Source organism: Oncorhynchus clarkii, chromosome 28 (assembly GCF_045791955.1).
Source record: "Oncorhynchus clarkii lewisi isolate Uvic-CL-2024 chromosome 28, UVic_Ocla_1.0, whole genome shotgun sequence".
NCBI lineage: Eukaryota > Metazoa > Chordata > Actinopteri > Salmoniformes > Salmonidae > Oncorhynchus > Oncorhynchus clarkii.
In genome coordinates, this window is record NC_092174.1 from 43,436,444 (window position 1) to 43,460,482 (window position 24,039).

General features: G+C 42.4%; 1 protein-coding gene across 3 annotated transcripts in view; it reads left to right on the forward strand.

The window, feature by feature from the left end:
* Nucleotides 1-3,137: 3,137 nt before the first annotated feature.
* The window catches only part of LOC139387509 (1-phosphatidylinositol 4,5-bisphosphate phosphodiesterase delta-1-like), a 52,228-nt gene continuing 31,326 nt past the window's right edge, over nt 3,138-24,039 (forward strand). Inside the window, exons 1-2 of one of the 3 annotated variants that reach the window (XM_071133773.1) lie at nt 3,138-3,213; nt 21,216-21,374. In XM_071133773.1, the coding sequence (XP_070989874.1) occupies nt 21,218-21,374 (157 nt within the window). In that variant the 5' untranslated portion in view covers nt 3,138-3,213; nt 21,216-21,217. Of the gene's footprint in view, nt 3,214-11,582; nt 11,625-15,258; nt 15,452-21,215; nt 21,375-24,039 lie in introns of those variants that run through there. The other 2 variants (XM_071133772.1, XM_071133771.1) reach the window with 2 other exon arrangements.

Sequence of the window (24,039 nt, forward strand, 5' to 3'; positions counted from 1 at the left end):
CTTTGAATGAAGAGATTGAGATAAAACTGTCCAGTTTGAGTGTTTTTTTGCAGCTTGTGTAGACACAAAAAAGAAGGAAGAGCAGATCAGAAATCAGTTCAATGTAATTGAATAATCCATATAATCTAACCACTTCTGGGAAAATTGGAACACACTAAACAAACAACAAAATTAGTAAAATATCCAAAGCAGAGATAATCTACTTCTACAATCTTTTGGGCTCTATAACAAAGAACAAACACCAAAAACATATACATGATCAATTACAAATATTAGAATCAGCTATCAGCTATCACCTCCACTCCGCTAATCCTGCTCGGCATCCGACCGTAAGGCGCTACAGTGTGTAGTGCGTACAGCCCAGTACATCACTGGGGCCAAGCTTCCTGCCATCCAAGACCTATATACGAGGTGGTGTCAGAGGAAGGCCCAAAAAATGGTCTCTGCTTACTGCAGGGCAAGCGGTACCGGAGCCCAAGTCTAGGTCAAAAAAGGCTCCTTAACAGCTTCTAACCCCAAGCCATAAGACTGCTCAATAATGAATCAAATGGCCACATGGACTATTTACATTGACACTGCAACTACTCGCTGTTAATTATCTATGCATAGTCACTTTACCCCTACCATTATCATAGTCACTTTACCCCTACCTACATGTACAAATTACCTCGACTAACCGATACCGACTCAGTGTCGGTACCCCCTGTATATATGTACCCCCTGTATATATGTACCCCCTTCATTATTGTTATTTTATTGTGTTACTTTTTATTTTATTTAGTTAATATTTAGTTAACTCTATTTCTTGAACTGCATTGTTGGTTAAGGGCTTGTAAGTTAGCATATCATAGATCAAATGTGATTTTATTTGAATTACATTGAATGAACTACAGGACAAAATACAAACCCTCCAACCCAAAAAAAAGGCATGTGGTGTTGATGGTATCCTAAATTAAATTATCAAAAATACGGACCACAAATTCCAATTGGCTATACTTAAACTCTTTAACATCATCCTCAGCTCTGGCATCTTCCACAATATTTGGAACCAAGGACTGATCACCGCAATACAAAAGATACATTTTCCCCAATACCTACTATGGGATATGCGTCAACAGCAACCTTGGGAAAATCCCCTAAATTATAATTAACAGCAGACTCGTACCACCGCTAACTAGCTAGCCGTTTCACATCCGTTACATATGCATAGTTTCTAAGCATAGCGCAACATCGCAAAACTTTCGGGAACGCTTGCGAAACAGACCAAGCAGGCCAGGCCAGGGTTTGAGAAGTCAGAGAGAGAGGTGAATTTTTTCCCCATAGTTGTAAATTTTCTCGAAATCTAAAGGCACAACCTAGATTCGAGATATGTCTTAATTAGGTGAACATGTTATTACTGCAACCTCGTGAAAGTGACAAACTGAAACGTTTTTATTTTCGTAAAAAAATGGCTTTATATCGAAGGAGTGCCATTCATTTGACGGCCTACACATGCGCTGTTCGGCTTGAGATTACCTGATTATTAGACTTGATTATATATTTCTGCGCATGAGTTTAGCTTGCCAACGTCGCCAGGACATCGCCTACACTCTACAAAGGATGGAGTATCCTTAAGGGTTTCTTCAAATTGAAACTGTGGGGGAACCCCTGTAAATTCTTCGAAGAACCCTTTAAAAGGGTTTCTCAAATGTGCTCTGCATAACATACACTACTAATTGATATACCTTTGTATGCCTCCTGGTCAGTATATTTGCAGACACAGACAGAAGAGAGCAGTTCAGTCATCTGCACCCAATTACAGCAAGCCTTCAACATGTTCTTATAGTTTACATATTCTTACCTCTTTGTTGATTGATATCCATTGAATTGTGTCCATTTTCTGTTTTTAGAAAGATTTGCACAAATATGAAAAGACAGATGGTTTCATTATAATACCAGTGGTGTAAAGTATTAAAGTAAAAAATACTTTAAAGTACTACTTAAGTAGTTTTTTGGTGGTATCTGTACTTTACTATTAATATTTTTATGTTTGACAACTAAGGAGGTTCCTCGTTTAATTAACCCCCACCTCCTATGAGGTTCTTGGAAGAACCTTTTGGGGGCAATTTTCAGTGACAAGAACCCTAAGGTTCTTCAAAGAACTTTGAGGATCTCAGAAGAACCCTTGTTGAACCCCTAATTTTTTTGAGTTACACGTGTGATTGAAGCATTTCCTTTCTGTCTTCGTACTGTTAGGTCTTTGGTCCAAGGATCTAAACGTGGCCCCCAGGCCTTGAATTTACAACGTTTCCCCACAAGAGGGCGCACCGCACTCAATATCTGGCTCTAGGGAAGGGGGGGGTTTCACTAGTTACCACAGCCACAAAGTAAAATTGAAAATGTATGGAAACAAAGATTTGCTTTTTGATCTTCATTCAAGGTTCGGGTTAGGCATAAGGCTAGCCGTGTGAGTTAAGGTTCGATTTAAAATCTGGAGAAAAAAATATATATTTTAGAAATAGGCGAGGGTTAACCATAATTATGACTCTGTGACTGTGGTAACTAGTGAATACCCTGGGGAACGTGATTATATACATGTCCAGTTTAATGAGGTTGTTGTGTAAACAATGTGCGACAGTTCTTTTTATACAAGCAACAGTTCCAGAACACAATGGCCTTGTGTTAGGGTGCAGTCATAACAGGAGTCTATGAAATGCATTACATCACAGTTCAACACAGAACAGAGCATAACACTTGACATGACAACAGCTAAGCCAAATTCTGCAACAACAAGGTGAAGCATGATGCTAATTCTAAGGAAAAGACTACAGATAACGTGGCTAAACAGAATATTCCCAGGCATCAGCACAAGACTTTGAGACAAACTTCACAGGTGGCATAAAGTCCTAATGTGTAAAACGGGTTTTTTCCCGTTAGTTTCATGTAGGAATAAATTAATTTATGAGGAAGTAGGAGAGAACACCTATTTTTAAAATAGGAGTACACTTAACACATTGGGTAAGCCTAAATGACGAGTCAATTACCCTTGAGTCTGAGTTTTCCCCAAGTATTCAAAACCTAAAATATTATGAGGATGATCTTGAAAACAAGATCTATGAGTGAGAGGATCTTGGAGAGCAGCAACGTTCCTGGGGGTTGTGGGTAAAGCCACGTGAGGTCACATGTTTCTATGGCGCAACCAGTCCGTAAGGAAGAAACCACATTAAAAAAGTGGTAAGCAAATAAGTATTTATTTTTTTTAAATCACAAATTCAAATGAATTTATGGTGTTAAAGGTTTCATGATGCTTGTATCGAAACCAAAGGAGATAGTTATACATGAACGCGCATCCTTCTAGCTGTGCAGGCTGCTATAGTCAAAATGTTTGCCTAGGTAAGTTGAGCCGATGACCACAATGCCCCATACAATGAGGATTAGATTTCGTCCGTTTTATGAGTAACATGGATAGTATTTTTGTGAGGCGTATGAACTCAAGGACAACAACAACCCGAGCCACTGCCTGTTCACCCTGCTTACCATACAGACGGCGAGGTCAGTACAGGTGCATCACAGCAGGGATCGAGAGACTGAAAAAAAAACAGCTTCTATCTCAAGGCCATCAGACTGTTAAACAGAAAGGCTGCTGCCTACACACAGACTTGATATCATTGGCCACTTTAATAAATGGATCACTAGTCACTTTAATAATGATGTTTACACATCTTGCATTCCTCATCTCATATGTATATGCTATATTTTATACCATCTATTGCATCTTGCATATGCCGCTCTGTCATTGCTCAACCATATATTTATATGTATATATTCTTATTCCATTCCTTTACTTAGATTTGGTTCCAGGTAGAGCCCTTTTGGGTTCGATGTAAAACCCTCTGTGGAAAGGGAAAGAGATCAAGGGATCTCGTTTTTGGGACAGCCGAAGAACCATTTTAGGTTCTAGATAGCACCATTTGTTTTACTAAGACATGGAGTCTGAGCTTGCTAAACATATCAATAATCTCACAGTTTCATAGGCTTAGTAGCGTCAAACCCAGAGAACTTGCCTACAAATTGGCACATCGAAATAACATCCCCGTCCCAGACAGCTGGTCAACAAATGGAAGGGTAAGTGATAATGAACAGAGAGATTTAAATCTGAATGTAGGCATACATTGAAGTTATACAATGTACCACATCCCCATTCCATGAATGAATCTTTGGCCTACAAGCACCAACACCCACTGTCACAAGACACCATCACCCACTTACCCCAAGGCTGCTCAACTTACCTCATACCGGGGGGTATGATGAATGGAAAATACCTCAACTTACCCCATACCGTAGGCTGAATGCAAAAACATCTCAACTTACCCCACTCTCCCCTATTTGATCTAATTTTCTATATAACAAATGTTTTAGGGAAATGGTATCTTCACGGTTGTGGGATGAGTATCTTGGATGTTTTTCATATGAACGATTCAGTTAAATGCATAACAAAGAAGACAGACAGTATATTACTGTAGCACTGCTTTCTGAACAATGTTAAACATGTGGTAACCCTTAACTTGAAGGGTATCTAGGCTACATAAGGACTTCATAACCCATACATAACACATTCATAACCATACATAACTCATTCATAACCCATACATAACACATTCATAACCGATACGTAACCCATACATAAACCATACATAACACATTCATAACCCATACATAACCTATACATAACCCATACATAACACATTCATAACCCATACATAACACATTTATAACCCATACATAACACATTCATAACCCATACATAAACCATACATAACACATGCATAAGCAGTCCATAAGTATTTCATTAATGCATTGTACGTATTCCGCTGATGTAGTTTAACTGAGTATTATTCTTTTAAAAAAACAAACATTTTATTTAACCTTTTATTTCTTAACCTTTATTTAGTATTATTCTTTAAAAAAAAAAAAAAAAATATTTAACCTTTTATTTATTAACCTTTACTTAACTACCCTGGGCCAGACTACACTCAGTCATAGGGCCTACTGAAGAGATGAGTCTTCAACGAAGACTTAAAGGTCGAGACCAAGTCTGCGTCTCTCACATGGATAGGCAGACCATTCCATATAGAATAGAGGTAAGCACAGGCAAAATCCTAGAGGAAACCCTGGTTCAGTCTGATTCCCAACAGACACTGTGATGAGACAAATTCATTCAGCAGGACAATAACCTAAATCACAAGGTCAAATATGGAGTTGCTTACCGAGATGACATCAAATTTTCCTGAGTTGCCTAGTCAATCAATCAAATGTATTTATAAAGCCCTTTTGACATCAGTCGATGTCACAATGTGCTGTACAGAAACCCAGCCTAAAACCCCAAACAGCAAGCGATGCAGATGTGGAAGCACGGTGGCTAGGAAAAACTCCATAGAAAGGCTGGAATCTAGGAAGAAACCTAGAGAGGAACTAGGCTCTGAGGGGTGACTAGTCCTCTTCTGGCTGTGACAGGTGGAGATTATAACAGAACATGGCCAAGATGTTCAAACGTTCATAAATGACCAGCAGGGTCAGATAATAATAATCACAGTGGTTGTAGAGGGTGCAACAAGTCAGCACCTCAGGAGTAAATGTCAGTTGGCTTTTCATAGCTGATCATTCAGAGTTAGAGACAGCAGGTGTGGTAGAGAGTCCAAAACAGCAGGTCTGGGACAGGTAGCACGTCCAGTGAGCAGGTCAGTGTTCCATAGCCGCAGGCAGAACAGTTGAAACTGGAGCAGCAGCATGGCCAGGTGGACTGAGGACAGCAAGGTGTCATCAGGCCAGGTAATCCTGAGGCATGGTCTTAGGGCTCAGGTCCTCTGAGAGAAGAGAGAGAGAAAGAGAGCGAGAAGGAAAAAGAGAAAGAGAATTAGAGGGAGCATACTTAAATTCACACAGGACACCAGATAAGACAGGAGAAGTACTCCAGATATAACAGACTGACCCTAGCCCCCCGACACGTAAACTATTGCAGCATAAATACTGGAGGCTGAGACAAGAGGGGTCGGGAGACACTGTGGCCCTGTCCGACGATACCCCCGGACAGGGCCAAACAGGCAGGATATAACCCCACCCACTTTGCCAAAGCACAGCCCCCACACCACTAGAGGGATATCAACAGACCACCAACCTACCACCCTGAGACAAGGCCGAGTATAGCCCACAAAGTTATCCCCCACGGCACAAACCCGAGGGTGGCGCCAACCCGTACAGGAAGATCACGCCAGTGACTCAACCCACTCAAGTGACGCACCCCTCCTAGGGACGGCATGGAAGAGCACCAGTAAGCCAGTGACTCAGCACCGTAATAGGTTTAGAAGCAGAGAATCCCAGTGCAGAGAGGGGAACAGGTCACGCAGAGACAGCAAGGGTGGTTCGTTGCTCCAGTGCCTTTCCGTTCACCTTCACACCCCTGGGCCAGACTACACTCAGTCATAGGACCTACTGAAGAGATGAGTCTTCAACGAAGACTTAAAGGTCGAGACCAAGTCAGCGTCTCTCACATGGATAGGCAGACCATTCCATAAAAATGGAGCTCTATAGGAGAAAGCCCTGCCTCCAGCTGTTTGCTTAGAAATTCAAGGGACAGTAAGGAGACCTGCGTCTTGTGACCGTAGCGTACGTGTAGGTATGTACGGCAGTACCAAATCGGAAAGATAGATAGGAGCAAGCCCATGTTATGCTTTGTAGGTTAGCAGTAAAACCTTGAAATCAGCCCTAGTCTTAACAGGAAGCCAGTGTAGAGAGGCTAGCACTGGAGTAATATGATTAAAGAATGTGGTTCTAGTCAAGATTCTAGCAGCCGTGTTTAGCACTAACTGAAGTTTATTTAGTGCTTTATCCTGGTAGCCGGAAAGTAGAGCATTGCAGTAGTCTAATCTAGAAGTGACAAAAGCATGGATACATTTTTCTGATATCATTTTTGGACAGAAAGTTTCTGATTTTTTGCAATGTTACGAAGAGAGAAAAACAGTTGTCCTTGAAATATTATTGATATGTTCATCAAGAGACATCAGGGTGGTGATTCTAAGATTTATTGACTCAGGGGGTTGAATAATTATCCAATCAAGATATTTTTGTGTTTTATTTATATATATATATATATATATATATATATATATATATATATATATATATATTTACAAATGTTTTAATTTTTCTTCCACTTTGACATTGAGTATTTTGTGTAGATCACTGACCAAAAATTACAATTAAATCCAGTTTAATCCCACTTTGTAACACAACAAAATGTGGAAAAAGTCCAAGGGGTGTGAATACTTTCTGAAGGCACATGTATCAAATATATATTTGTCATTTATTGAATAGTCCGTTCATTTAATGGTAGGTGGTATGTTGTCATTGATACACATCACAGGGAAGTCAGGCAACCCTTTTCATGCACCCTCAAAGAACTTTGTTGTATCACAAACAATTAGTCTCGTTTGCATAAAGACCAGCTGTTCAGGTCAGAGAGCTGTATTGGTGCTGTACCAACAGTTTACTGTGAAGCACTACATTAATCTCAGGGCTTAAAGGGATGAACAAACATCGGGCAATTGTGGTGCACTTTTCAATTGTGAACCCTGTTGTGCCTCGAAATGAGTCTGTAACCAATCACGTGCAAGCTCAAATCCAATGCAACACATTCATTCTCTGGTTCTCTTCCTGGATGTTGGATTTGTCTCCCCCAGTTTTTCTAATAATGTGATGGCTTTGGAGAGGGTTGAGCATGCCTTTCCATTGACCTCTATAGCTTGGGAGAGAGGGATGCCCACAGACCATTCATCAGAAGATGGGAATTCTAGGGTTCCATATCTACAGATGTAGGATCTTAATTTGAGCCAGTTTGCTACAGCAGGAAAATAGCCCTGTAGCAACAGGAAATTTGAATTATTATGTGGATTTTAATTAATTTATGTTTTTGATACATTTTTTTAAGGAAAAATCAAGTCTGAAATTTCTACATCAAAATGACAAACTTCAGAAGCCTTTTTAAGCCTCAAATACACTCCTGCAACAGGGTGATCAAATTAAGATCCTACATTTGTATGGGGATGCCTCTTCCCTCTTCCCAGAAGTGAGACCCTGTCCCTGTGTAAAAACACACTAATCCCTGTGTGTTAATGATCCCTGTGCCCTGCTGTGCTGACTGAGCGCCGCCCAGAGGTAAGCCTGGCCTGAAAGGGAAGTGCTGAGGGCCACAAGCTCCCCCGGCATCCAGCCGGCAACTTGCCTCTCCATCACTATTGTCGGGGGAAACTGGGTTGGGGGCAGGGCCCGGCTCTAAAATAACTTTTTCATTGGTAGCAGTGCATGGTACTCCACCAGTACTCTAACCTTTAGTTAGGAGCACCAGCAGTACTCTAACCTTTAGTTAGGAGCACCAGCAGTACTCTAACCTTTAGTTAGGAGCACCACCAGTACTCTAACCTTTAGTTAGGAGCACCACCAGTACTATAACCTTTAGTTAGGAGCACCACCAGTACTCTAACCTTTAGTTAGGAGCACCACCAGTACTATAACCTTTAGTTAGGAGCACCACCAGTACTCTAACCTTTAGTTAGGAGCACCACCAGTACTCTAACCTTTAGTTAGGAGCACCAGCAGTACTCTAACCTTTAGTTAGGAGCACCACCAGTACTCTAACCTTTAGTTAGGAGCACCACCAGTACTCTAACCTTTAGTTAGGAGCACCACCAGTACTCTAACCTTTAGTTAGGAGCACCACAGTGCTATAACCTTTAGTTAGGAGCACCACCAGTACTCTAACCTTTAGTTAGGAGCACCACCAGTGCTATAACCTTTAGTTAGGAGCACCACCAGTACTCTAACCTTTAGTTAGGAGCACCACCAGTGCTATAACCTTTAGTTAGGAGCACCACCAGTACTCTAACCTTTAGTTAGGAGCACCACCAGTACTCTAACCTTTAGTTAGGAGCACCACCAGTGCTATAACCTTTAGTTAGGAGCACCACCAGTACTCTAACCTTTAGTTAGGAGCACCACCAGTGCTATAACCTTTAGTTAGGAGCACCACCAGTATTCTAACCTTTAGTTAGGAGCACCACCAGTACTCTAACCTTTAGTTAGGGAGCACCACCAGTACTCTAACCTTTAGTTAGGAGCACCACCAGTACTCTAACCTTTAGTTAGGAGCACCAGCAGTACTCTAACCTTTAGTTAGGAGCACCACCAGTACTCTAACCTTTAGTTAGGAGCACCACTCTAACCTTTAGTTAGGAGCACCACCAGTACTCTAACCTTTAGTTAGGAGCACCACCAGTACTCTAACCTTTAGTTAGGAGCACCACCAGTGCTATAACCTTTAGTTAGGAGCACCACCAGTACTCTAACCTTTAGTTAGGAGCCAGTACTCTAACCTTTAGTTAGGAGCACCACCAGTGCTATAACCTTTAGTTAGGAGCACCACCAGTACTCTAACCTTTAGTTAGGAGCACCACCAGTGCTATAACCTTTAGTTAGGAGCACCACCAGTACTCTAACCTTTAGTTAGGAGCACCACCAGTACTCTAACCTTTAGTTAGGAGCACCACCAGTGCTATAACCTTTAGTTAGGAGCACCACCAGTACTCTAACCTTTAGTTAGGAGCACCACCAGTGCTATAACCTTTAGTTAGGAGCACCACCAGTACTCTAACCTTTAGTTAGGAGCACCACCAGTGCTATAACCTTTAGTTAGGAGCACCACCAGTGCTATAACCTTTAGTTAGGAGCACCACCAGTGCTATAACCTTTAGTTAGGAGCACCACCAGTACTCTAACCTTTAGTTAGGAGCACCACAAGTACTCTAACCTTTAGTTAGGAGCACCACCAGTGCTATAACCTTTAGTTAGGAGCACCACCAGTGCTATAACCTTTAGTTAGGAGCACCACAAGTACTCTAACCTTTAGTTAGGAGCACCACCAGTGCTATAACCTTTAGTTAGGAGCACCACCAGTGCTATAACCTTTAGTTAGGAGCACCACCAGTACTCTAACCTTTAGTTAGGAGCACCACAAGTACTCTAACCTTTAGTTAGGAGCACCACCAGTGCTATAACCTTTAGTTAGGAGCACCACCAGTGCAGGAGCACCAGTAAAAGAGAGTAGGCCCATATGAATCAACCTTTAAAGCACATCTCCTGGAGTTGCCCTTTACTTTCGTCCAGTGCCATCTTTAACCATACTGGCCGAGTTGTTCGCCAGATGGATAACTTGACCAGGGGTCAGGGGTCAATGGTCCAAATCAAGTTAAGTGTGATGCGGATGCACTGTCATTTTTAGTTAACCATCTGCCAACATCCATGATGGCGGCAGGTAGCCTAGTGGTTAAGGGTGTTGGACCAGTCACCGAAAGGTTGCTAGTTCGAATCCCCGAGCTGACTAGGTGGAAAAAGCTGTCGACGTGCCCTTGAGCAAGGCACTTAACACTAATTGCGCATGTTAATCGCTCTGGATAAGAGCATCTGCAAAATGACAAAAATGTAAATATACAGTATATGGGCCAGGCTTTGAATGCACAGAGTATAGTTGAAGATAAGTACATGAAAACGGTTTGTCCTGCAGGTTGCTTTACATTCCCATGCTTTTACCACAGACCGTCTGGATTAACCACAGACCAATAAACATGACATCATTACATACCCATTGGTTAAAATATGTACTGTTCGGACAAAAAAACATGTATGCATGAAAACATAACAACTTAGCTGACCTCTATTCTTTAAACTGGACAATAACAACACACAGTAGATCCTTATGAAATACTTTACTAGGCTGTCACCTGCTCCACCTTTCCTATTGTTTAAACATTCTTTCAAACGGTTGCCAGCAACAGTAACCAAGGGAAGATATTAGCCTCAGGTTATGCTTTGAGACCGGTCTGGCTTCTTTCAGGTCAAGATGTCTGTCATTGGTGAGAGAACGCGCGAGTCATTCAATTATGAGCCTCCAATAATTCCCATTGGGAATGGGGCAGAGGGCCAGCTGTCTTAGAGATCGCTAGTGATTCTGCGAACGGAGAATCATTGATCAATCACTTGTCATCTGTGACATTCTGAGTGGGAAGGCTAAATTTACAGTTACACTGACTGTCCAACCGAACCTATAGCTCAGCTGACTTAAGTTATTATTTTACTGATCCATCTACATTTGATACATTCTGAATATAAATAGGACGGTTGACACTACAGAATTGTTTCACAATGAAGTCACTCCGAAAGTATGTTATGCATTTAGCATTGACTTCGCACGAAAATGGTATCGTAAGGAGTAACCCAAAACTGGTCCACGATGCCAGGGACATCACTCGTTGACAACAGACGGGAAGGAGGAGTGGCATTTCAATCTTCCACAGGAAAAGTACCTGCCCTCAGAACTAACCTTACTTTGATCATGTTTTTGATGATGTTATATTGTACTCTTTGAATAAGAAAAACAATGATTTTAGGCTATCCGAGGCACGCGTAACTACGCACACGGCAGAGAGCAGGGGGGGAGTGGCCTTCGGAGGATGGAGGACGGATAGAGAGGACGGACAACTTTCCCCGGTACTATCATAGGCACAAGATGGAAACAAATGGGATAAACGACAAACACGGTAAAAGCTACAGACTTTGTTCTTTTTTAATGATGAATTAAATCATTTATTGATCTATACGTTTTAAAAAAGGTTACATTTTGTCATCTGAAGCAACTTGAATAGGATATGTTTTGATTTGTTTTCGTTGTTTTACTCATTTAAATGTACAACTGTTGATTGTGATGGTCTTGACCAACAACATTCCAAATAGTTTACGGCAGGTGTATAATTACAGGAAGCTGTTATTCTGTTAGTCATAATGGTTACTCATAGGGTAATATAATACACAGCCATAACCTACATGAATCAACACCCATTATTTCTCAATAACCCGCGTCAGTATGTATGTATGTATGCATGCATGTATGTATGTATGTATGTATGCATGCATGTATGTATGTATGTATGTATGTATGTATGTATGTATGTATGTATGTATGTATGTATGTATGTATGTATGTACTGTATCTCAGTCAATCCCACTGCTCTCATCTAAATCAAATAGATAAATATGTTCCATGGGGATATGTTCCATGGGGATAAGTTCCATGGGGATATGTTCCATGGTGATAAGTTCCATGTGGATAAGTTCCATGGTGATAAATTCCATGGTGATAAGTTCCATGTGGATAAATTCCATGGTGATAAGTTCCATGTGGATATGTTCCATGGGGATAAGTTCCATGGGGATAAGTTCCATGGTGATAAGTTCCATGTGGATAAATTCCATGGTGATAAGTTCCATGTAGATAAATTCCATGGTGATAAGTTCCATGTGGATAAATTCCATGGGGATAAGTTCCATGGGGATATGTTCCATGTGGATAAGTTCCATGGGGATATGTTCCATGGTGATAAGTTCCATGTGGATATGTTCCATGGGGATAAGTTCCATGGTGATAAGTTCCATGTGGATATGTTCCATGGGGATAAGTTCCATGGGGATAAGTTCCATGGGGATATGTTCCATGGGGATATGTTCCATGGGGATAAGTTCCATGGGGATAAGTTCCATGGTGATAAGTTCCATGTGGATATGTTCCATGGGGATATGTTCCATGTGGATAAGTTCCATGGGGATATGTTCCATGGTGATAAGTTCCATGTGGATATGTACCATGGGGATAAGTTCCATGGGGTGGGTATGAAATGTGAACGTCATCATCCCCCATATTCTTTACCAACTGCCCACACAACAACACTAACACAACTTTTGTCTGAGGGCACACTTGGATTTGAAAAAAGATATGTGTGAGGTTTTGGTTGAATTGCATTCCACCTGTAGGCAAAAGGCGTGGCCTTGGTCTGGACCGTCTAGACTCTATGCCCTATATTCAATACAGCCCATGGACCCTCAGCCCCTATCCCATACTACTGGGCACCTCTGTTTAATACCTACCCCCTACTGCTGGGCACCTCTGTTTAATACCTACCCCCTACTGCTGGGCACCTCTGTTTAATACCTACCCCCTACTGCTGGGCACCTCTGTCGGTCTGACACAATTGGATAGGTGTATCCATAGCCTTATCTAAATATAAGGATAGAACAGTGGCTATAGGACAGTGGCTATTGGACAGCGGCTATAGGACAGCGGCTATAGGACAGCGGCTATAGGACAGGGGCTATAGGACAGTGGCTATTGGACAGATGCTATAGGACAGCGGCTATAGGACAGCGGCTATAGGACAGAGGCTATAGGACAGCGGCTATAGGACAGAGGCTATTGGACAGCGGCTATAGGACAACGGCTATAAGACAACGGCTATAGGACAGCGGTTATAGGATAGCAGCTATGGGATAGATAGTTTTATAGGTTTTATAGCGTGTGTTCAGTCTTCACTCTGTTGCGTGTAGAATATCCTAGCCTATTCATGGCACCAATGTCTTTTAGGGCCAGTCTTGTGTGCACACAGGGTAGCCTACTCTTCGTTTTGGCCTCGTGTGAAATTACAGAAGGTTACCGGTATGCATTGATTACGCTTTTCAAACATATTGGGATGTGGCCCCTTGAAAGCGCCTCGGCTACGGCATCTTTGTTTGTCTGTGAGTGTAGGCTACACTACGGTTTTTCAAAAACCTTGTCTGGTGATATGAACGGACATTTAATAACTTGTTTGTAAAGCGGGACTAAAATCCATCACTCGGCAACCAGAACTGTCAATCATATAATCTCAAACTGCGCGCATACCACTCTCCTAAAACAGTACTTTAATGTTTGTCAAATACCGTGATTTACCAAGACATTTAGTATAAATAAAACACATCTAGCTACCATACAATAAAAAAAACTGCACTAAAAAAACATAGCAGCACATCAATCAGCGACGTTTATTGTTGTCAGGGAATAAATACATAACATTTTGACGCCGGAGCAGAATTCTACTGTCTGAAAAGGTACAGACCTGATGCGGCACTTTTTTTTCCATTTATTATTGTCTGAAAAGTTATCAATTGTCGCTATAGACATGTTACTGTAGCTGCGTTCTATGTCAGTACGGGGTGGAAGTAACGTTAGATAACTTAATTTCCCGGCTCCTGCGGTCAAACATACGTAATATGTTATTCATTGTAAATTAAACGTGACATTTTATGAATTGTTCCTATCGTTTTAGCGGAAAACCGAGAGAAAAAAATGGCCTTTTAAACGTTAAGAAAAATGGTCCGTTTGACACATCCCTAGTACAGGATAGTGGCTATGGGATAGTGGTTAGTGGTCCATTTTGAATTCAGCTGAGCTAGGAAATGGCAGGCAGTTGAGAGTGAAGCGAACCAATCCTCTTCTAGCTAAATATCTAGCCTAATTCTTGTTTGTCTCAGTCTGAATCATTATGTGGCTCACTTTCTGGTTTCCATATGATACTCACCATACTCCCCATTCAATGGTATGATGTTTACAGTAGCTGCTGGCAGGGTTATAACTTCATTTTGCACAACAAAACAATAAGACATTTCATAATTGTAAGGAGATGACAAAATACCCTGCAATGATTGCGGTTATATCCTTTTCATACAATCTAGCCTTTTGGGGGCCCAACGTGAAATTTGGTTGGGAGGCCTCCCACCTCGCGGCAAAATATTTTACTGCTGCAAATCTAACTGGTAAATTGAGACCCAACTGAGTCCGCAAATGCCTGGAACCGGCCCTGCACACAATGTCTTCTAGAATCTCACCGCAAGAGGGCAACCTAGTCTTATTATCAATACCATCTAAGTACAGCTGTCTCAGGCAAAGTAAGGTAAGGTAAGGCCATAATGAAAATAATCACATTTGGCAGATGCCATCTCTTATAGTATGACTCCTATAAATAGTACGCCATCATTCATGATATTGATCATACACATCTGTCCAATAGCCACTGTCCTTATGAATGATGGCATAGGGCTACTTAGTATACTAGACACTTTGGTTAAAATGATGCTGATTTAAACCGAGCATAACCATCTAATAGCATATGCAGACAGTAACACAGTGGCATTTTTTCATTGTGTTTTTTTTATTTAAAATGATAGTAACAGGTGTTTTCTCCTTACCGTAACCAGCATTTGCCTATCGCTTTACTGAGGAGTGGAGTTGACTGTAAAATGATTAGTGAACTTTTACCCTTGAGTAGTACACGCCCTTTAAGAAATATCCTTTCAAAACGCCAAGCACGAATAGTATTCTCGCTGACAAGACACTTTTGTTTTGTAACAACGGATACTATTTGTAACAACGGATACTATTTGTAAGGAATTGAAGTCACAATGCAATGCATACAAAGGCAGCCCAAACGCACCAGATCCGAGGAATTACTTCACAATGAAAAAAGCAAGAAGGTTACGCGTTTAAATGCGAAACTGTTGGGTAAGTTTACTTATCTAACCCACGGGAACACCTGTGATATTGTAAGATGTTGTGTCAACCATTTGACAGCTGTTTTTACCTGCGACTGTAGCCAACATATACTGTGACACATGATCACTAGGTCACCTAATAGGCATAGCACTTGCAATGCCTGTATGGAGGCAGTAGTACCTGGGATCAGCTGGCACGACTTTCACTATTGACACCTTTTCAAGTCATTCTATCACGTAAAAATGCCCAGAGTATCTAACATTCAAAAGCTCTATATCCCTACACTATCTAAATTCAATAGCACTCTTTCCATACTCCCTACAGTTATATAGTATTGTAGCGACCCTGGTGTATATGTGCGGATATCGACTCTGCCACTGAAGCATGGTTTTGTGGCACAGTCGATTTTCGCGTGGCTATGGGCCAGATGGTTGAGGGCTCGGGCCGCACTCCTTGCCTGTTTCATTACACTGTAGCAAGATTTGTGTTTTTTTTTCTCATATTTTTTTATGGTTTCGTCCAGGCTGTTATGTTTATGTTTTGCATGCTACTGTTTAATAATACCGAAAAAAAAACAAGCTCAAGTGGCGGAAGTCGATACCCACAAAAATACTTAATAACTAATGCGATTATACACCAGGGTCGCTACAGTATTTATAAAGATTATATAGCTCACGCTTTTGATGAGGCCACACAAAAATACTTAATAACTAATGAGTAGTTGGCAACCTTGTGTTTATTACTGGCAAGTCAGTTAAGCAAATCTAACCACTAGACTACCTGCTGGTTACTGACCCAACGCTCTAACCACTAGACTACCTGCTGGTTACTGACCCAACGCTCTAACCACTAGACTACCTGCTGGTTACTGACCCAACGCTCTAACCACTAGACTACCTGCTGGTTACTGACCCAACGCTCTGCTGGTTACTGGCCCAACGCTCTAACCACTAGACTACCTGCTGGTTACTGGCCCAACGCTCTAACCACTAGACTACCTGCTGGTTACTGACCCAACGCTCTAACCACTAGACTACCTGCTGGTTACTGGCCCAACGCTCTAACCACTAGACTACCTGCTGGTTACTGGCCCAACGCTCTAACCACTAGACCACCTGCTGGTTACTGACCCAACACTCTAACCACTAGACTACCTGCTGGTTACTGACCCAACGCTCTAACCACTAGGCTACCTGCTGGTTACTGACCCAACACTCTAACCACTAGCCTACCTGCTGGTTACTGGCCCAACGCTCTAACCACTAGACTACCTGCTGGTTACTGGCCCAACGCTCTAACCACTAGGCTACCTGCTGGTTACTGACCCAACGCTCTAACCACTAGGCTACCTGCTGGTTACTGACCCAACACTCTAACCACTAGACTACCTGCTGGTTACTGGCCCAACGCTCTAACCACTAGACTACCTGCTGGTTACTGACCCAACGCTCTAACCACTAGACTACCTGCTGGTTACTGACCCAACACTCTAACCACTAGACTACCTGCTGGTTACTGGCCCAACGCTCTAACCACTAGACTACCTGCTGGTTACTGACCCAACACTCTAACCACTAGGCTACCTGCTGGTTACTGACCCAACACTCTAACCACTAGGCTACCTGCTGGTTACTGACCCAACGCTCTAACCACTAGGCTACCTGCTGGTTACTGGCCCAACACTCTAACCACTAGGCTACCTGCTGGTTACTGACCCAACACTCTAACCACTAGACTACCTGCTGGTTACTGACCCAACACTCTAACCACTAGGCTACCTGCTGGTTACTGACCCAACACTCTAACCACTAGACTACCTGCTGGTTACTGACCCAACACTCTAACCACTAGACTACCTGCTGGTTACTGGCCCAACACTCTAACCACTAGGCTACCTGCTGGTTACTGATCCAACACTCTAACCACTAGGCTACCTGCTGGTTACTGACCCAACGCTCTAACCACTAGACTACCTGCTGGTTACTGACCCAACGCTCTAACCACTAGACTACCTGCTGGTTACTGGCCCAACGCTCTAACCACTAGACTACCTGCTGGTTACTGACCCAACGCTCTAACCACTAGACTACCTGCTGGTTACTGGCCCAACACTCTAACCACTAGACTACCTGCTGGTTACTGACCCAACCCTCTAACCACTAGGCTACCTGCTGGTTACTGACCCATGGATTTGATTTGTCAGTAGAAAAAAAATACATATGTGACCGACCACCTTGATTCAGTTTTATGTATCAAAATTTAAAATTGTGTTTATTTGTAATTTTTACGTTGAATAAAAGCAGAGACGCAAAGCTACAAAATGGTATATCATACACTGCATTTGAGGAACAACGGGAAAGTAATTCTGCTTTGAAAGTTGATAAACTTGTAACCTCACTTTTGAGAAAATTGCCTTTTGGTTTTGGCATCTACTGGAGAGCTCTTCTTTGTCTACACCCATTCAGCTAGCTAGCTAACAGTACACACTCACTTGAAATTAAAATACTTTGTCAAAATTAGAAACATGTCATATCTGAAAATGAAGCTAGCTAGACTATCTTACCCGTGGTCTGAAATCGGAGTAGATAGCCAGAGCGAATTTACCAGCTATGTCTATCAACAGTTGTCGCAGTGACATTCTATTGAAATGGATACCTCCACATGTCCCGTAGATATGTAGCTAGCTAGCTAGTTAAACAATGAACCATAATCCCAACTCACGACAATACTACCCTGCATGAATCTGCAGGTAGCTAACCAACCAGGTTCAATGTTAGCTAGCTAACATTAGGCTATAACTAGCCAAGCAAATAGCAGTGGAAAAAGTGGAAAAAGTACCCAATTATCATACTTGAGTAAAAGTTAAAGATACCTTAAAAGAAAAGGACTCAAGTAGAAGGGAAAGTCATCCAGTAAATACTACTTTAATAAAAGTATTTGGTTTTAAATGTATAAAAAAATAGAACTATAAATCATTTAACATTTTGTCACGCCTGCTTCCGCTCCCCCTCAGGCTGCCCATCATTACGCACACCATGTCACCATCTGTAATGAACACGATGGGAGACAGAGAGCTGGTTTCAAGCACAGGGCGCAGCAGGTGTTTATTTGTAAAGGACCACAGGAGGAGGCAGGTAGCTGGGTCCAGGGGCAGAAGGTCATACACAGGAGGAGGCAGGTAGCTGGGTCCAGGGGCAGAAGGTCATACACAGGAGGAGGCAGGTAGCTGGGTCCAGGGGCAGAAGGTCATACACAGGAGGAGGCAGGTAGCTGGGTCCAGGGGCAGAAGGTCATACACAGGAGGAGGCAGGTAGCTGGGTCCAGGGGCAGAAGGTCATACACAGGAGGAGGCAGGTAGCTGGGTCCAGGGGCAGAAGGTCATACACAGGAGGAGGCAGGTAGCTGGGTCCAGGGGCAGGCAGTAGGTCATACACAGGAGGAGGCAGGTAGCTGGGTCCAGGGGCAGAAGGTCATACACAGGAGGAGGCAGGTAGCTGAGTCCAGGGGCAGGTGGTCATACACAGGGGGTACAAAAAGGCAACAGTACAGGCAGGGAAAAGGCTAGTAACATTGTCCGGGAGATCAGGCAATAGGTTGATAACAGGAAATCCGATAGGCCAAAGGCATCGTTAGTGAGGCAGGCAAAAACTATCATACACGTGAGGATTAAATTACGGGAAAAACAGAGCTCCAAATAGAAGTGTGTCACAAAACAACCAATACCTCACAATGACGGGGTGCAAAGACCTGAACTAAATAGTGTGTGATAATGACATACAGATGTGTGAACAGGTGATCAGAATTCAGGTGATTGGGATCTGGAGAGTGAGCTGCGTTCAGGGGATCTATGTGTTTGAGAGTGTGAGATGGAAGGAGACGTTACACCATCATTACGCGGATCAGCGCAATATTAGACTCAGTTGGACTCAGTTGGACCCCTTCACTTTGTTGATTTCCCCTTCAATATCTGTCTGTTCCTCACATTTTTGGACTCACCTTGTTGTGCTGTGCTCACTTGGAACAGGAAGGTGGGGCGGCGGTCCCTCGTGGGTAAATTTTGTCATCAAAGTCTGTCTTTCTCTGGATTTATGGTGCTTTACAACATTGGAACACAGGAGTGATGGTTGCTGGAAATGGGCCTCTGTACGCCTATGTAGATATTGCATGAATAAAAAAATCTGCAGTTTCCAGATACAATGGCCATGTCACGTTCTGAACTTAGTTATTTTATTATGTCTTTGTTTCTGTATGGTCAGGGCGTGAGTTGGGTGGGTTGTCTATGTTATTTTTTCTATAATTTGGGATTTTCTGTGTTCGGCCTGGTATGGTTCTCAATCAGAGGCAGCTGTCAATCGTTGTCCCTGATTGAGAATCATACTTAGGTAGCCTGGTTTCACTTTTGAGTTGTGGGTGTTTATTTCCTGTTTAGTGTTTTTTCATTCACCTTACGGGACTGTTCGTTTGTCATTTGTTGTTTTGTTTAGTGTTCAGTTATTTTATTAAAAACATGAACACTTACCACGCTGCGCTTTGGTCCTCACCTTCTTCCACCACACACGATCGTTACAGGCCATTACAACATTTACACTGTCTACACTGTATTTCTGATCAATTTGATGTTATTTTAATGGACAAAAAAATCAGCTTTTCTTTCAAAAAAGTGACCCCAAACTTTTGAACGGTAGTGTATATTTTTTACATAGTTTGAAAACTGATATGTGAAAACTCCATGTGTAACTCTGTGTCGTTGTATCTGTCGAACTGCTTTGCTTTATCTTGGCCAGGTCGCAGTTGTAAATGAGAACTTGTTCTCAACTTGCCTACCTGGTTAAATAAAGGTGAAATAAAAAAAATATGTGACACATAGTAATGGCAAAATAACATGCAAAACAGGCAAAAAAACCACCCTACCCTCCCCTGTGGCCAATAAAAACCACCCTACCCTCCCCTGTGGCCAATAAAAACTACCCTCCCCTCCCCTGTGGCCAATAAAAACCACCCTACCCTCCCCTGTGGCCAATAAAAACCACCCTAAAAAAAACCACCCTACCCTCCCCTGTGGCCACCACCCTCCCCTCCCCTGTGGCCAATAAAAACCACCCTACCCTCCCCTGTGGCCAATAAAAACTACCCTCCCCTCCCCTGTGGCCAATAAAAACCACCCTACCCTCCCCTGTGGCCAATAAAAACCACCCTACCCTCCCCTGTGGCCAATAAAAACTACCCTCCCCTCCCCTGTGGCCAATAAAAACCACCCTACCCTCCTCTGTGGCCAATAAAAACCACCCTCCCTCCCTTGTGGTCAATAAAAACCACCCTACCCTCCCCTGTGGCCAATAAAAGCCACCCTACCCTCCCCTGTGGCCAATAAAAACCATCCTACTCTCCCTTGTGGCCAATAAAAACCACCCTACCCTCCCCTATGGCCAATAAAAACCACCCTACTCTCCCTTGTGGCCAATAAAAACCACCTCCCCCTCCCCTATGGCCAATAAAAACCACCCTCCCTCCCTTGTGGTCAACCTTCCCTTAATTTGGACCACCCCTCTCACCCAGTTCATTTCGATCTGTCCCTTATAGGCTCCATTATTTCTTTATATATTTTTTATTGATCCAGCTAAGTCTTCTTCTTACAGCATCACTTTATTGTCTTGATAGTCTGTATTTTATATCTTTCCCTTCTGAGGGAGACGTGAACCTCCAATAATAACCTGCCTTCATTGCCTATACAGTAGCTACTATCCTCCTGACACTCTGTCTCTCCCGTCCTCAGGTATGGAGGGGGACACAGACCTCCAGTTCCTGCTGGTGGGTGGAGACCTTCTGAAGGTGAGATCTTCCTCCTGGAAGAAGACCCGCTTCTACAAGCTACAGGAGGACTGCCAGACCATGTGGCACGAGTCCAAGAAGACCTTCAAGTTCAAACAGACCTGTGAGTGCTGTCCGTGAAAACCACCATGGTGCAATCCATCCACATGTGTGTATGACTGTCCATCTCCCCGACCGTCTGTCTCTAGTGTTGGGGTGTGGTGGATAGGAGTTTGTTGGCTCTTTGTTCTGTTTTCAATGTTCTTCTAGGATCTCCATTGGGAGATAAGGGTGGATTTAGGATATTAAAAAATGGGGGTTTCATCTCAGGGGGAACACTTAGAGGTGATTTAAAGATGGGGGGGTAGATCAGCTTTAATATTGCAGATAGATTGTAGCTTCCATCAATGTAATTGTCTGCATCACTTCCAATCCCCCATATCTATGTTTTGCAAATATATATATATATACATATACATACATACACACATATACAGTACCAGTCCAAAGTTTGGACACACCTACTCATTCAAGGTGTTTTTTGTGTGTTTTTTTTACTATATCTACAAGTGAAGACATCAAAACTATGAAATAAAACGTATGGAGTCATGTAGTAACCAAAAAAGTGTTAAACAAATCAAAATAGATTTTAGATTTTAGATTATTCAAAGTAGCCACCCTTTGCCTTGATGACAGCTTTGCACACTCTTGGCATTCTCTCAACCAGCTTTACCTGGACTGCTTTTCCAACCGTCTTGAAGGAGTTTCCACATATGCTGAGCACTTGTTGGCTGCTTTTCCTTCACTCTGCGGTCCAACTAATCCCCAACCATCTCAATTGGGTTGAGGTAGGGTGATTGTGGAGGCCAGGTCATCAGATGAAGCACTCCATCACTCTCCTTGGTCAAGTAGCCCTTACACAGCCTGGAGGTGTGTTGGGTCATTGTCCTGTTGAAAAACAAATGATAGTCCCACTAAGTGCCTACCAGATGGGATGGCGTATTGCTGCAGAATGCTGTGGTTGCCATGCTGGTTAAGTGTGCCTTGAATTCTAAATAAATCACTGACAGTGTCACCAGCAAAGCACCCCCAAAGCTATTTCAAAATAGCGCTTGATGGTTTTCGCGACTGCACTTGAAGAAACTTTAAAAGTTCTTGAGATGTTCCCTATTGACTGACCTTCATGTCTTAAAGTAATGATGGACTGTCATTTCTCTTTGCTTAATTGAGCTGTTCTTGCCATAACATGGACTTGGTCTTTTACCAAATAGGGCTATCTTCTGTATACCACCCCTACCTTGTCACAACACAACTGATTGGCTCAAACGCATTACATTACGAACAAAATAAATTACACAAATTCACTTTTATCAAGGCACACCTGTTAATTGAAATGCATTCCAGGTGACTACCTCATGAAGCTGGTTGTGAGAATGCCAAGAGTGTGCAAAGCTGTCATCAAGGCAAAGGGTGGCTACTTTGAAGAATCTCAAATATAAAATATGCACCTTTTTGGTTGGTTACTACATGATTCCATATGTGTTATTTCATAGTTGAAATGTCTTTACTATTATTCTACAAGGTAGAAAATAGTAAAAATAAAGATAAACACTGGAATGAGTAGTTGTGTCCAAACTTTTGACTGGTACTGTACATACATACATACATACATACATACATACATACATATATTTAAAAAAAATAATCCTTTATTACTTTCTAACCCTACAACCCCTCCCCTATTTAACCCCTGCTGGTGAACATGGGAGTCCTACTACGGCTAAAGGCAGAGATGGTCAATTAGTCGGTGCACCAGTAATGCAGTGCATGGCCTTGTCATTGTCTGTCTCACAGCCACACCTGTGGCAGCCAGGTAGGTCCTTATCTCCCTGAGCCCTGAGGCTGAGGTAGTTCTCAGTTAAGTTCTCAGGAAGGCTAACTATCTGTAAATGGCCACATCTACGACTGAGTTACTCTATCAGAAGAGCTGAGGGATTGACCAAGCCCATTCCACACACAGTCCCTGTAATTACCTTAAGGTGAAACCTATCTCCCGAGTGGCGCAGCGGTCTAAGGCACTGCATCTCAGTGCTAGAGGTGTCACTACAGACCCTGGTTCAATTCCAGGCTGTACCACAACTGGCCGTGATTGGGAGTCCCATAGGGCGACGCACAATTAGCCCAGCGTCGCCCAGGTTAGGCTCTGGCCGGGGCAGGCCGTCATTGTAAATAAGAATTTGTCCTTACCTGATTTGCCTAGTTAAATATAGGTAAAATAAAACACAGTCCTAAGATCTACAGGAGTGGTTAGGGTAGGGAATGTTTTAGAATCCAGTATCCAGTATCCAGAATCCTCTACCTTTACACTCAGGTCAGATAAAAAACGATTATATTTTTCTCTTATGGTAATTACTGCAATATGTACAGGTATCTAATCTGGCATTAATTTAGATGAACGAAAAATGTGGATAGTTTTTTATTTATTTTATTTAGGCCGCTAGATTTAAATACGTATACTACAATACGTAATACTACTACTTGACATGATTTGATATTTTATTCAGCTTCATGATGGCACCTTTTTATGGGTTAAATCTTTAGGTTCACAGACCATAAAAGTCTGATAGACCATAAAAGTCTGTCACCCCTGAGAGTTTGATAATAACTATGGTGACAGGAGTTTATGGATTTCTTAGTCACTCTTAGCACAGACAGGTCTCTAAGTCAGAGAGAAATGAGTGTTTTCATTGGATAAGCTTTTTTTTTGTTTTTTTTACAAAAAAAGGAGA